The 16,158-nt window shown below is 39.9% G+C and overlaps 1 protein-coding gene across 1 annotated transcript; it reads left to right on the top strand.

The window, feature by feature from the left end:
• Positions 1-4,020: 4,020 nt before the first annotated feature.
• kdf1b (keratinocyte differentiation factor 1b) lies at positions 4,021-12,995 on the top strand. The gene is made up of 4 exons (XM_072674643.1): positions 4,021-4,180; positions 6,987-7,885; positions 9,786-9,854; positions 11,283-12,995. Exons 2-4 carry the CDS (start codon positions 7,006-7,008, stop codon positions 11,384-11,386), a joined length of 1,053 nt encoding a protein of 350 aa, XP_072530744.1. The 5' UTR covers positions 4,021-4,180; positions 6,987-7,005; the 3' UTR covers positions 11,387-12,995.
• The last annotated feature ends 3,163 nt before the right edge of the window (positions 12,996-16,158 follow it).

Genomic DNA, 16,158 nt, shown 5'->3' with positions numbered 1-16,158 from the left:
TGGATATGTGATCTTAAATATCTGTCCATAGAAATACAGCTGTTGTCTGAAAAAGTGAGTATAATTTGGTACTTGAACAGTGATCATAAGATAATGATTTGCTTCTGATGTAAAAGGTTGACAATAATCTATCCACTTGGTTTTAGAGTTCATTAAAGATAAAAAGATAATTAGGCCAAGGTTGTGCAAGGAAAGACAATTTTGCACCACTGATTGGTTCCATTTGCATTGCATTCTAAAGAATCCAGCTAAAACAAGCTTTTGTTGGTAGCTGGTTTTAGATGTAAAGTGTGGTCAATGCGGTTTGTTACAGACCAGCTTGAGCCAGGGTAGCTTGGTCAAGCTGGTAAAACTAGCTGACCCACTTGGTCTATTTGGTTAAAATATTTTAGCTTGGCTAGCTTGGTCAAGTTAGTCATGCTTAGCAACCAGGTTAGTGAAGCTTGCCAACCAGCTAAACCATCAAACGAAAACACTATGCTTAAAGAACTGATTTGTTAAGCTTGACAAGTTTTTCAGCAGAGGAAGTTAGGAAGAATTAATTTATTAAACTAACAAAGAAACAAATCTAGAAGCACAATCATAATCAGAATATGTACTAATACTGAAAAAACGAACTCTACCAAACCTTCCAAATGACACACTGCCCAGGTCACGTGACCCTATCTTCAGTATTGACAATGCTAATGATTATCACCTGCAACTTGATGGCTCTGACTGGTTAAAGGCTTATAGGACCATTTTTAAATAGTCTTTAGATGTGGAAAACAGTGCATAATATTCCATAATATTTGCTGAGGGGTATGAGGCATTGCTGATTTTATTTATTTTTTTAAAGATGGTCCTCCTCCCCTCTCTCACCTTTGTATGTGCTACAATGACTTCAGTGAACCATTTAGGGTAAGCAGAATATATGTAGAATGTTGTTAGATTTTTATTCAGTTTGACTTAATCTAGAATTTATTTACAGGCTGTTAGTTGGTTTGTTGTTTTCACGTGTGAGCTGTTCAGGCAATTATGCAGGTAAGCATTTGTTGGTGTCAAAAATTAAAACTATTCACGTGATATCAGCTAACTCTCTGCTGTTTTTCTATTTGATGGATCTCAGGAATAAGCACAAGAAGTACTTTGCAAGCCTATAGCTCTTCTAGCCCAAAGTCCAGGCACCCCAAGTTTTGCAACACTGGGCCTTGGCCAATCTTCACATTCTACCTACAACATTGCACATCTTGCCAGTAATGTCTAGCCTGTTAGCAGCAGTTCCAGCCTACTTGGAAATGGTGCTACTACATATTCTGCAAAATGAACCCAATACAAACCCAGTTCTGAGCTTAGAAAGCTGTATTTGGATAAATCCAGATCGAGCCTCACTACTCCATCAATTGTCCGTTCTGGTGGGATTGTTATAGTTCAGGATACTAAAGATTCTGAAGACTCTCAGGACCCAAATAAGCTTTTTGTTGCTATGAAACCATTTCTAAGTCCTCATACTAGCTCTGCTCTTCTAATATTTCTAAATTTTATAGTGATAGATGGTCTTTTAAAACTATCTGGTCAGGTGGTACTTCCTCCCACTCACTCCAAAATGGCACATTTCATTACTCTGCAGTTGGGGCAAATCAGAACAAAAATGGTTACAACCCTGACTCTCTTCATCCTTCTAGAGGTGCATTGGGTACAGGCTAGGGTCTAGTAGTTTTGGACAGTCTCAAAGTTTTTCTGGTAAAGTTGAACTGGGTTCGCTTGAAAGTGGCTCTGCCCCTGTATCAGGATCTAACAATCAAAAATGGCTTCTGCATATCTGCTCCAAAAGCAGACTCCAACTGTTCAAACCCTTGGATGCATTACTGATATCCCTGATAGTTATGGTCTAGAATCCATCCGAAGATGTTCCAGACTTGGCACCTATAGGCAAGGTTTAATTCAGAGTGTTGGCTCCTCTGAGTCTGCCTCAAACAAGTTCACTCAAAACTATTCTCCAAACAAGAATTTAATCGCTGGTAACACTGCCAGCTTCACGAATGCAGTCCAGACAAGCTATGGTACTGTAGGCAGAACTGCATCCAACAGTCCTGCGGTATCAAGGACTTTGAGTGAAGGAAACCAGCTATTCCCTGTAGTGACTCAAACTAATCGGGCTATTGTGCCTTCTCAGCACATGCAATCAAGTCACGGTGGACACTTGTTTTATCCTCGGTATGACCATGAAAAGACCAGTTTAGGTAACTATGTGATCACTAGAAATGTGCCTAGTTCAGCAGCTGCAATATATGGTCACTATGGCACTCCAGTGCATGGGGCTGCAGCACAGCCTGAAAATTCTGTACCTTCAACTGTAAATGGTGGAAACTTACCAAGTTGTACTACAATGTCTGCCTCAGGTTTTCTTGGTTCAGGATCAGAGCAGATCAGTGGTGGTGCTAGTGCCCATTTTCATGCTGTAAGGCCAGTTTCAGACACGTATGGCATATCCCTAAAAAGATATATGGGTGCCTGGACTGCTCGGCCATCTGAGCACGAGCTTGCTTCAAGTTCTAATGGCTACCACAAAGGATTTCTGACCGGTAACATCCCTGCTGCCCCTCACTGGACTACTGCAACAAGCTTTTCTACTCTCAGTGGGGATGAAGAAATTAGAAGATTAAAGTATCCTAAAGTAGTGTCTTACCAACAGTAGAAGGCCTTTCAGTCATCTACCACCATGGCTCAAACCACTCTGTAAACCTGCTGTGAAAAACTTGAATGGTTGTATTTTCCTGCTAATGACTGTACTGATGTTTTAGCATAGCAAGCCATGAGTAGTTCCTTACAATATGGCAGAGGTGGGGCTAGAGGGTGGTTTTCCTGCTCCAACACCATCTCTGCAATTCCATTTACTAATGTGGCCTGAAATGTATTGCTAAGAAAATAAAGTCTAAATGCTGTCACAGTGTGTGGTTGTGGGTTTTATTTGTATATTTTTTTTTATTATTTGTATTAATCTGGCCACAAAAAATACTAACTCTGTTCAAGAACTGGTTTTGTCTGCTTTTTAAATCCAAATAGTTGGATTAGTAATGACTATTTAGGATGTATATTTGCCCCAATGTAACAATAGTCTTCAGAATCATTGTGGAAGTTCAGTTTTATGTTTATTTGACAGTATACAATATTGCTCAATATGCCATACATTTGAAACCAGAAGTTTACATACACTATAAAAAGACACATGCATTCTTTTTCACTGTCTGACATGAATTTATATTTTTTTCCCCATTTAGGTCAATTAGAATAACAAAATATTTCTATTTGCCAAATGCCAGCATAATGAGACAGGGAATTTTTATTACTTACTTCAAAATCAAAAGTTTAAATACACAAATATTACTATGCCTTTAAACAATTTGGGACAGCCCGTATGATGCTGTCATGTCTTTGGAAGCTTCTAAAAGGTTTATTGGCAACATCTGAGTTAATTAGAGACACACCTGAGGATGTATTTTAAGGCACACCTGAAACACTCTTTGTGTAACATCATGGGAAAGTGGGAAATTTGAAAACATTGCAACTGATAAGGAAGAAGGTTATAGAACCGTATCGCAGCTTCGTTTGTATGTCTATGAAATTCACGTTGCCTAATCGCGCGATTGCTTCATCAGTACCTGTAACGTATTGAGAGTTAGGATACTGATAACTAGTTAGGATGATCATGAATTTATGGTCATTTAACAGGCTGGTTATATATCCACCTACTTTCGCTTGCGGAATATGTAATACGGACTGTAAAGGGGATTGTAAATGTTTTGTTACATAGGATATAAATGTCATCTTAGTTTAGAACCACTTTGGTAAAGCACGTGGGCGCCATCTGCTGTCGATTAAATCACTCAATAATTCGTCACATTGCGTAACCAGTATTTCAGAAGTAGGCTGTAGTCTGGACTCTACCTGTGGCTTCAGGTAGGTCATAAGCGGCCATAAGGAGGGAATATGGGAGGATGAGAAGGCGACTGTAGGATTGCTTGTACATCTATCTGTCCATTATACACCTATGAATAATCTGAAGTAATTGCACAGACCACATTATTACGTTTTTTGCAATAATCGTTAAAATCCGGGTCAAACGCCTTTCAGGAGGAAAACATTGGACTTCCGGAAAGTTCTATCATACAGAGCTGAGCGCAACATTTTCCCATATGCTGTAAGTAAAGTCTCTTGAGCTGATTTACTGTGTTTCGCTGATGTTCCTCGTATCTTTGTAATTTCTTTGACTAACCATGGTCGGCCTTTCTGGTAATCTGTCAGTCAGCTTTTAACAGCGATTCGGGTCTGCCCTCTGTCGTTGTCCTCCCTCGGTGTTTTGTCCACACATGTGTCTTTATAACGTTTTTTCAGCGCTGAAAGATTTCATTTAAGCCGCTAACGTTACCACAGGTGATGGGGGGTGATCAGTGAATTCGTGTCAAATGGACTGTCTAAAGTCAATTAGGACATGTAACTATACGACTCTTATTTTATTCGGTTTTGTTTTTCCTGCTCTGCTAGCTCGGTATGTTTACTTTTTGTTTAAGGCTAAAGGTTGCACTATGAACGAAACTTTCGACTCACCATTAATAAAGTAGTATTCAGTATTGTTTATTACACATTGGTTTGCTGGTGTTATATTCTCCGCTGTTTCTGTTAAATGTAGAGTTGAGAAATAAGATCTTGCATGATAAAGCACATAACACACTAACGTTATAAGGGAATTTCAGCTTGTTTTCAGAATTTTACCACAATTAAATGTAAAAACAAGATCATTTAAGAGTGGTCTGTTGTGAAGTGTTCTGTTCTAGAGAAACTTGCCCAGTTGGAATTGTTAACAGTACTGGTTATAGGAAACCCGCATCTGAAGGGTTTGCCTCTAAAAGCTCTGTCACATATAGTACAGTGTGGTTGTGAATGTTTGCTGATGCCTCAGACATTGTTTTATGATAGTTTGAAAATGATGTACGCAATCACCATTTTGCCTACGATAAAAGTTACAGATGTCCAGTAAACCCGCTGTTTGTTTGTGTTATTAAAAAACAAGGCCTATTAAAACATTTCAGGCTTCAAACAAATATGAAATTGTATTTTTTTGTGAAGAATCAACAAGTGGGACACAATCATAAGGTGGAACGAAATTTATTGGACATTTTAAACTTTAAAAAAAAAAAAAAAACTGAGAAGTGGGACCTGCAATATTATTCGCCCCCCTTGCGTTAATACTTTGTATTGCAAAGTGTCTGCAATTACAGCTGCAAGTCACTTGGGGTATCAGTTTTGCACATCGAGAAACTGAAGTTTTTGCCCATTCTTACTTGCAAAACAGCTCGAGCTCAGTGAGGCTGGATGGAGAGCGTTTGTGAACAGCAGTTTTCAGCTCTTTCCACAGACTCTCGATTGGATTCAGGTCTGGACTTTGACTTGGCCATTCTAACACATGGATACGTTTATTTGTGAACCATTCCATTGTAGATTTTGCTTTGTTTTGGATCATTGTCTTGTTTGAAGATAAATCTCCGTCCCAGTCTCAGGTCTTTTGCAGACTCCAACAGGTTTTCTTCCAGAATGGTCCTGTATTTGGCTCCAACCATTTTCCCATCAATTTTAACTATCTTCCCTGTCCCTGCTGAAGAAAAGCAGGCCCAAACCATGATGCTGCCACCACCATGTTTGACAGTGATGGTGTGTTCAGGGTGATGAGCTGTGTTGCTTTTACGTCAAACATAACGTTTTGCATTGTGGCCAAAAAGTTCGATTTTGGTTTCATCTGCCCAGAGCACCTTCTTCCACATGTATGGTGTGTCTCCCAGGTGGCTTGTGGCAAACTTTAAACGAGACCTTTTATGGATATCTTTGAGAAATGTCTTTCTTCTTGCCACTCTTCCATAAAGGTCAGATTTGTGCAGTGTACGACTGATTGTTGTTCTATGGACAGAGTCTCCCACCTCAGCTGTTGATCTCTGCAGTTCATCCAGAGTGATCATGGACCTCTTGGCTGCATCTCTGATCAGTGTTGGTAGATTTGCAGTGGTCTGATACTCCTTCCATTTCAATATGATTGCTTGCACAGTGCTGCTTGGGAAATCTTTTTGTATCCAAATCCAGCTTTAAACTTCTCCACAACAGTATCTTGGACCTGCCTGGTGTGTTCCTTGGTCTTCATGATGCGCTTTAAACAGAACTCTAAGACTATCACAGAGCAAGTGCATTTATACGGAGACTTGATTACACACAGGTGGATTCTATTTATTATCATCAGTCATTTAGGTCATCATTGGATCATTCAGAGATCCTCACTGAACTTCTTGAGTGAGTTTGCTGTGTGCATTAGGACTACCTATGCCTTAATTGCTTGCATTTCCTTTCTTGGCAGTAATAAGTAGATACATCAACATTAAAAGGTGGAAGATTTTCACCTCTCTATGCAGAACTTGCCAGGCCCTTTTGCTGCCCCAAACCATGCCATTTGTACTTTTTGCTTCACAGTTAGTATGAGGTTCTTGTGCTTAAATGCTGTTGAGTTAGCTGTTGGATTGCAGGATTTTTTTCACACATCTTATGGTCTGCTCTTGTTTTAAATGTTCTCCACTTGTAAATTAATATTCTTTCATCAGAGAGCACTTGGGATCTTGCCATGGAAGTATCACTGATTTCATCAATAAAGAGTAAACCACACTTAATGTCTGTAATTTAAATAAGACTGGTTCCTCCAAAATCATTTTTAATCCTCTCTGTCCATTCTTTTTCACTAATTGTGTTTTTGTTTTTTTGTTTTTATCCTTGCTTTTTCTGTTTTAAATACATTTTAAATACATGGCTTTGATGTTTTATATGCTGGAGATGCTATGGTTTATTAATATGCAGTTTTAGTTCAGAGACTGAATCCGATACTGCTTGACTTTCACGGCAGCTTAAACCTGTTTATCATTCCTAGAAGTCCTGCTTTCATTTTAAAGTGTGTCCCGTTTTGTCTTTAACAGATCCTGATATCTTTGCACCATGTTAGGCACTGGCAAAGGCTCAGAAAGATGGGAAAAGATCCCTATGCAAAGCATGAACAGCAGGCCCTATGAAGAGCGCTGCGTTGATCCGGTCAAACCAGAGGTCCATTACCCTGGAGCAATGCACAGAATCCACCGCCAGGACTCTAACGGAAATGCCACTGAGCCGGAGGCAGCTGTTTTTCTACCTGCCAAAGCAGAGCCTGCATCAGGTTCCTGCATGTGTTCTCCCTGTGCCTCTGTGAGTAGCTGCAGGATGTTCATGTGTAGTGTGCTGACATGCGGATTGTACAGGGTGTGCAGCCGTCTGTCATGTCTTCTGGCTGGGGAGAGTTCAGGGGACACTGCAGAAACTGTGACCTCCATGCCGAACAAGAACGGCTTCTATCCAGACCTTCGTATTGGTGGGATTAAAGTGGATACTTCAGTTATAGAGGAGGGGCATGAGCAGGTCTCATTCAGCCCCTCTAACGCGGAACTAGACAGTCCCACCTATCCGAGTGGCAGCATGGATTTCAGTACTTTACTGGATGAAGGCCTGGACGAGGATGTGGACTCACTGATCACTCGAAAACTCCTAGAGGTATTCTCAGAGTTTGAAATCAACGAGCTGGCAAAGTGTACCTCGGACTCCATGTTTCTGAAGCGCTCCCAGGAGATCAGTCAGCTCATCTCCGACATTGTCCAGGAGCACAACATTAAGGAGCAGGAGGCAGAGTGCCGACTTGTTCGCGAGATCATACGCATCAGCACACGCAAGAGCAAGAAGAAACTGCCCTTCAGACCACAGGAGCCACAGAGAGACAGTGGCAACGACACCTGGAGGAGCAGCAAGAAGAGCAGCAAGAAGAGCAGCTTTAACTCCGTCAGTGACGGCAGTGAGTGGCACCAGCCTTGTTTACTTTTTCCTGTTGCTGTTAAACAGATCATGTCAAACCTGCACACCTTCTTGCAGGCCTTTTTCTGTAAATCTAAAGCAGTAGTATGAGAATTCCATGCCTTCTGTTGAATAGCCCAATTATGCCCAAGTCTGAACTTTTTAGTGCCTGTATATAGATCACACTACTTAGATGGTTCCTATTATCTTAACAATGCTAGCTTGATAAGTTCAATGGTTTAATAAGTAACTATTAAAAACACAAGTAACCTAAATGCCTATTCTGGTTGATTATTTATGATTGGATGATCGTGTCAACATTAAAATCAGCCGTAAATAAACTATTAACATATTCATGTACAAGCAGCAATAAATATCAGGGGCGGAGCCAGACATTTTAAACATCCAGGGCTTAGCCCGAATGTCTATAACCATACTTTCCCTGACTCTTCTGTGTGATAAAGTAAACACACACTATATATGTACACATGCATATATATACACACACACACACACACACACACACACACACACACACATTCACTGGCCACTAGATGTTATTAGTTAGACTTGTTTCTAAACACATTATCCATTTTCTTCAGCTCCACTGATCATATAGGACACTTTATGTAATAAAGTATGCAGAGAAACAGAAGGACTACTATCTGTTATTATAAAACTAACTACAGCTATCTTTTGTAAAGTTTATTAGGTTGCAGTATATATTCACGTTTAATGCGTACACAGTAAACTTCAATTAACGTTAATCAGAGCTGTATCCCAGGGGTTCTGACGCCAGTGAGCTAACCGCCAATGTTTAATTATGCTAAAAATGTCACTCACTGCTGACTCACCTGACGCATCGTTTTCTGTGGGTGAGGGCTGAGGTTGATATGCTTTAAGTAAATGTTCTTATATCCATAGTTGGCTCCCTTAGCTAGCTACCCAACTTGAACAGGTGTATTGTCAAGTTGTGCTACACATCGAAAGGTCCTACCTAGCTACTGTGCGCATGCAAGAACCCACAATTTTGAATGTTTTCATGCGTTTTAATGTGATCATTCTTTTTCTCATGTGCTTCATACAATCTGATCTTACTGTAAATATTTTATTGAGTGTTTCAAAAGTATAAACTGGGATTAGGGATTGAGCCCTATAAGTGAATTGCTGTACTAAAAGGTGTGTATGCTGTATTTCTGCATATATGCTCCGCCACACCAGGGGGAAAAAACTGTATGGAGTTTCTGACTTAATACTAGTACTTATTAACTTGTTGTCTGTAATATCAATATGGTACCATAGAGTGATGGGTTTACTTTTTTGGCATTTTAAAACTGTAACTTATAAAAAGTGTGGTGACTGTAAGACTAAGAGAAAACTGAATATCACACCACATCTTCTTGACCGAAAAAATTATAATAACATGTCATTTAAAAATCTGTTTAGCTTTGATATTTCAGTATCAAAGCCTGTATTTAAAGTTACTTTTCAAATAATTACATTAAAGGTGCGTTATATATGAAACTCCACCTCTACCAGTTATGTGGGTCTCAGACCTTGGAACTGTCCATTCCTGCTCATGAGCTCGAAGCTTACTTTGCGCTCTAAGGGATAAGGATTTATGTACTTCGAGTCACTAATTCTACATTCAAGGTCATCCCCTTTGCATGTTATAATTCTCATCATTTTGGAAAAGCACTTTTAATGTTGACTTTTGTTTTAGCATGTGATTGTATGTGCATTAGTGTGTTTTCAAGCCAAAATAAAGTGCCCAATTTTGGCCATTACAGCAGCATAAACCGGTTGATGTAGATGTCCCAACATAAACATTAAACATATTGACTGAATAATGTAATCTTAAATCTGTTTTTGATTTTTTTTTTTTTTTTTTTTTTTTTCAGGTCTAAAAATATCATTGGAGAGATCAGATGACATAGAAGCCAGAAAACTGCGGAACAACAGTAACCAATGTGAGTGGAGCTGCTAATCCAGATTATTTGCTATTATAAACCATTAAAATGAAGTGAAGCTAAGTTTATAACGATTACTGGTTAATTATACATTGCATCAGAAGATTTTTTTTTCTGATAAAATGATTTAGTCCAGGCTAAATCAAATAGAACTGCACCATTCATCATCAGCTGCAGTGATCTGGACCGCACCTTTTAGGGAGCATTATTATATGAAAAGCTGTTGAGTGACCCTCTTAGCTCACTGTAGACAGTACATTGATCCAGCCGTTGCTTGAGTTGAGTGCGAGGTGAAAAGCAAGTTCCCCTGCCTCATCAGCAACTCATAGGGAGTGTTGCGTAACCTGCCATTGTCTTGTACAATGCCCTGTTGTCTGATCAGTTGCAGAATTCTGAATTTAAATGACTCACTTCCTTGTTTAAAAAAACAAACAAACACTACTGGATTTGCTATGCATATAAAAGAAGGTTGTGCTATGCAATAAAAATGTCCCTTAATCATGAAGTCTTGTGCAGCCAGAATTGATTTGAGACAACAATGTGGTAAAGAAGTTTAAATTTAGAAATTTTTGATTATTATCGGCAAATCAAATTGTGCATGCTGGTTTGACCTTCATGTGCACCTGCTATCATGCCTTAAACATACAAGTTAGAAGTTTTATTCACATATATTGTAGATAGGTGGTCAAGGAAATAAAAATACAATTTTTCCAAACTTTACTCCCTGTTTGATGATGATGATTGTGGTGGGAGCTATTCAAAATTTTGCTTATTATTTACCTTATTTTCATTTTCATCAAATCCTATAGTGGCCCCTTATGCCTTTTGGATGGGGGCATAGTCATTCTAAAAGAGACCATACACATCCAGATAGAAACAGATCATCATTCTATGAAGGCTAATGGTCTAAATACCTTTTTGTATTGCTTTTCACATCTGCAGGGCCACTGGACCCATTCCCTGTAGGGGCTAAGTATGTAGACGGGCTGCTCTTGCTGGTGGTCTGCATTGACATTCTTAGTCACCAGAGGAACAGCTGCTCTTCTGTCATTCCTGTCATCTCCTAACTGGAGTGGCCTATTTCAGAATGACAGTGCTTTCATCCACAAGGGCTACTTTTGAGTATGGAAATAATTATTTACAAAATTCTTGTGGAATTATGGTGTTCCATCCCTCTAGTGCAGAGACTAGTAGAATTTGTCTCGCTGTGCATGTGTGTTTGCTGCATGGATGGGTTAAGGCAAAAATCTAATTTGTCCAACAGTGATGCTAAAATTAGTATTGGTACAAATTTTATTGATATTAGTATCGACCCTGTTGATATCCTGTTGCTACCAGTTTTGTAATCTTTGAGCATGGAAACATTTAGGTTTTCTGTAATGTTTGATGTTTATAATATTTGCACTTTTCTGCTCTTTATATCCACAGCATACTCTCCCAGCTCCCCTGGGCCTTGCTCGCCAAGCTTCCTGGGCTCATTCTCACCTGCCTCGTCGGGAACTCCTCTGCTCACTCGCAGCATTAGAGCATGACCAAGACTCTTTTAAACAGTCCTCGCTGCAGCCTCCTGAAATCTAATGAAGTAACTTTAAGGAAAAGAGAATTGAATACTTGACTGTCATCAAGTCGTATGATGAACAACCGAAGACTTGCATTACTGCTTGGTAATGCAAGATACATAAGCAGATTTCAGTTGCATTCAAAATTATTCAACCCCGATTGCAAATGTAGGTTTATTAGCAAAATTAACTGTCCGCTGTTTACGATAAACCAATTAAACAATTTAAATAGCTCAACACAACTAATGTAAGTCCTTTCACAAAATTCAACACAAAATGATTACTACAGACTCAGAATTATTCAAGCCCTTCATGACTTGCGTCTTTAGTACTTAGTAGAGCAGCCTTTTGCTGGTACGACATGACTCATTGCGATTACACCAGCTTCTGACAGCATTCCTGAGGAATCCTCATGGGAAATGGCCTCCAGTTCACTATTTATGGGTTTTTGCATACTTCAAATCTCACTATAGATTTTCGATGGGATTCAAGTCAGGCGCCTGTGGCAGCCAGAACCTTTCAGGATTTCTTTTGAAACCAGGCCTTGGTGGATTTTGAGGTATGCTTTGGATAATTGTCCTATTGGATGGTCCATTGACGCCAAGCTTCAGTTTTCTCACAAAAGACATGACATTTTCTCTCAGGAATTTCTGATACTTGACTAAATCTATCTTGCCCTGCAGACAAGCAGGTTTATAGTGCCAGAGGAAGCAAAGAATCCCTAGAGCATCATCTGCAGTGCCTCTCTGTAGATAGGGTGTGCTATTTAGAGTATGCTTCGTTCTTCCTCTTCCAGACCCACTGCTGATCCCTAGGCCTGAAATGTTCCAGGTTAGTTTCATCGCTCCACAGATGTTTTGGGATTCATGTTTGCAGCAGGTTATTACAGCAAGTGTGTTATAAGCATTTTCATGAAGAGATTGAATAAAGACAGTAGTCATTTTGTGTTGCGTTTGGAGAAGGCGCTTGTTAAATTAGTTGTGCTATTAAAATTGCTCTGGTTTGATTTGGTTTATTGCCAACAAGTTTGTAATTTTTGCTAATAAACCTAAGGGGGGTGGGTGGATAGTTTCAATTGCAACTAGCTTAGGAGTTACTTCTACAAAGGTTAAAAAAACAGATTGTTTTCATAGATGCCCCCCCCAAATAGAAAAAAAATCTTTGCTGAGGCCAACGGGTAGGAGCACCCATGATTTGTTCTGTCTATGGAAGACCTCTTGAGTCAAAAGAAGTGACTCAAAATAAATGTACCAGTGCTGGACATTTGGGCAGGTGCTGCAAGGTTTTTTTTGTTTTGTTTTGTTCTTTTTTCTGTATAATTTCTGCCATGCAAAGGTCAAGACTATGATCATGTACATTTGTCATTTATGTGCAGCATTTTCATTTTTGTAGGATGGCCATGAAAAGGTCTTCAAGGGCAGAATCCAGATAAAGCCTAGTCCTAAATTTGTTTGTAAATGTAGTTTTTATGTCAGTTGTCTATTCCTTAGTCAGTGTCTCGTGTAAGTGTTGCTGTTTGTACACAAATAAAATGAATGGAATTGAATGTTTTCTAGTTCAAACAGCTAAAATAAAACTTGGATGGATGGAATGGACTCAAGAGTTTAATTGCGCTGCATAGGTAGATAGTATATGAACAAGTATATAAATTTAAAGCTGACATTTAAATATTTTGCATGAACTCTGGCTATTCTCCCAGGTCTAGAATATCTGGCACAAACTCTCTACAGTTTTCCCATTTGCAGCCTACTTGCAGACATTTTAAGCTTTTTACAAGCATTGTTAAGCAATGTGGTCTGTTACAGGGTAGGATTTGGAACCGCATCAGCTTTTCAGCTACTTATACAAGGTGCCATTAGTCAGCATTCTGGTTTGGATTCTGGGCTCAGTATACCATCCTCACATGAACAGATAATGAAGCAATGTAATCATTTCCTTTATAGCAGATTGTGGACTGTAGTATTTTGCCTGCAAGGTTCTTGGAATGCAAACCAATTTTCTTGGCACTCTTTGTTAGTACAGTGCTCAAATAAAAAAATAAAGGAAACACTCAAATAACACCCTAGACCCAACACACTACAGGCTGATCCAACTTGATGTAATGTCCCAATACTGAGTCTCAGTATTGTGTGTGGTCTCCACGTGCCTTGTATGACCTCCCTACAATGCCTGGGCATGCTCCTGATGAGGTGGCGGATGGTCTCCTGAGGGATCTTCTCCCAGACCTGGACTAAAGCATCCGCCAACTCCTGGACAGTCTGTGGTGCAACGTGACAGTGGATGGAGCGAGACATGTCCCAGATGTGCTCGATCGGATTCAGGTCTGGGGAACAGCGGGCCAGTCCATAGCTTAAATGCCTTCATCTTGCAGGAACTGCTGACACACTCCAGCCACATGAGGTCTAGCATTGTCCTGCATTAGGAGGAACCCAGGGCCAACCGCACCAGCATATGGTCTCACAAGGGGACTGAGGATCTCATCTCGGTACCTAATGGCAGTCAGGCGAACTCTGGCGAGCACATGAAGTGCTGTGCGGCCCTCCAAAGAAATGCCACCCCACACCATTACTGACCCACTGCCAAACCGGTCATGCTCAGTGTGAACCTGCTTTCATCTGTGAAGAACACAGGGTACCAGTGGCGAATTTGCCAATCCTGGTGTTCTCTGGCAAATGCCAAGCGTCCTGCACGGTGTTGGGCTGTGAGCACAACCCCCATCTGTGGACGTTGGGCCCTCATACCATCCTCATGGAGTTGGTTTCTAACCGTTTGTGCAGACACATGCACATTTGTGGCCTGCTGGAGGTCATTTTGCAGAGCTCTGGCAATGCTTCTTCTGTTCCTCCTTGCATAAAGGCAGAGGTAGCGGTCCTGCTGCTGGGTTGTTGCCCTCCTACGGCAACACACAGCTCGCATTGATGTGCCATCCTGGATGAGCTGCGCTACCTGAGCCACTTGTGTGGGTTGTAGAGTCCGTCTCATGCTACCATGAGTGTGAAAGCACCACCAACATTTACAAGTGATCAAAACATCAGCCAGAAAACATAGGTACTGAGAAGTGTTCTGTGGTCCCCACCTGCAGAACCACTTCTTTATTGAGTGTCTTGCTAATTGTAAATAATTTCCACCTGTTTTCTATTCCATTTGCAAAACAGCATGTGAAATTGATTGTCAATCAGTGTTGCTTCCTAAGTGGACAGTTTGATTTCACAGAAGTTTGATTTACCTGGAGTTATATTGTGTTGTTTAAGTGTTCCCTTTATTTTTTTTTTGAGCAGTGTACATTGTTAAGACTGACTGTGGTGAGACACACAATGTTTCTAATTCAACACCCATCCTACAGTGTAGCCTTATCTCTGTCCATCTTATGTGTTTAGCCAGTCATTTGGCCCACATTCCATGCTGTGGTATTGGTCAGTCTCAAATTGATTAGATAATTCAGTCTGCAAACCTAGCCTTTGAATCTCACCTTTTATCCACCTGTTTATTCAGTGTTTGATGGCTTAAGGCAGAGATCAGGCAAGATAGTAAGGGCAATTTAAGCAGCATATTTGTCATGTCTGTGTTAGCACATCCAGGCTATTCCTGGAGGCATTGTGCAGTGCATTGCCAGGATTATAATTAATCTTTTATACGTTTCTGTTCCATTGAAACTAGGGAACTTTGCTCTACCTGCTGGTGAAGACATGATACTAGAAAGTATTTGGCCTCCAGCATTGCATTCAGCAAGATCACCTCTCCCAGAGAGCAGGGACCTGCTTTACTGTTAAAAACTCTCCAGCATTATTTGGAAATGTGTAGCAAAGTGACTGTACATTTCAGCTCAAACAGCAGAAAGCCGCATTAAAAAGGAAAAAATAGCCTAAATGGTTAGAAATGTAAATAACACGCACGATTGACTGAACAGCGTCTCTAAGTGTGGTAGCTAAATGTAAACAGCGCAACAGGTTTGACAAGTTTTCTTCATGGGAAACGGCAGCTTTTACGAGTTGATCCTGAATACGCAGTAATAAGAGAGGCACTGAACAACCTTCCACTTCAGTTCAGCGTCTGCTAAAATTATTTGCAGTTTGGGAGGGGCAGTTAATTGAGACCTTTGTCTGACATAATTATTCTCTGAAAAAATAGCAGATCTGATTTCCTGGGAAATTTCTTCATCTGTTTACATACAGCCTTAGTGAACCAAGGTTTGACATATTGTTCGTTGTTTATGGCTGTCACTATTTAGTATTCCTAATGAACTGCGACTTTCATTTTTTTGTCTTGTCTGTATATTTGCTGGCTGATTTAATTTGGTGGTGCAATCTGTTTACAAGTTGATCTAGTATCAAATGAGTAATCGGTTAACATTTGAATAATATCAGGACCTCACTGTGGTTCTTCACATAGTGTCTGCATGGTTTCAAATGAACCACAAGAGGGAGACAAATATTTTATTTTATGAACAGTAAACATCTTTATTTAAAATGAGCATACTGTGAAAGACATTTTATCACGATTATACACAAAATATTATAATATGTTATCATTAACAAAGCTTGCCTTCAAATGGTATGCCAGAAAACATAAGGTTTACTTGTAAATAAATTAATTGTATAGATATAAGTTATTCAGAGTGATTTTGTGTGAAATGCTCTATTTTAGAGAACTCTGCTTAGAAATGTGCTTAGTTAGATTTGTTCACAGAAGTGGTGATATTTGACCGATGTAGTAACTCTAAAGACTTCATCTCAGAGGTTTTTACA

The sequence above is a fragment of the Salminus brasiliensis genome, chromosome 3 (assembly GCF_030463535.1).
Source record: "Salminus brasiliensis chromosome 3, fSalBra1.hap2, whole genome shotgun sequence".
NCBI lineage: Eukaryota > Metazoa > Chordata > Actinopteri > Characiformes > Bryconidae > Salminus > Salminus brasiliensis.
This window is presented reverse-complemented; position numbering and strand designations above follow the sequence as displayed.

What these genes read in the sequence shown, in the direction of transcription:
- kdf1b (XM_072674643.1), top strand. Translation starts at nt 7,006, where the DNA reads ATGTTAGGCACTGGCAAAGGCTCAGAAAGATGGGAAAAGATCCCTATG. An exon ending in TAACTCCGTCAGTGACGGCA is followed by an intron (nt 7,886 to 9,785) that starts GTGAGTGGCACC and finishes TTTTTTTTTCAG; the next exon opens with GTCTAAAAATATCATTGGAG. An exon ending in GCGGAACAACAGTAACCAAT is followed by an intron (nt 9,855 to 11,282) that starts GTGAGTGGAGCT and finishes TTATATCCACAG; the next exon opens with CATACTCTCCCAGCTCCCCT.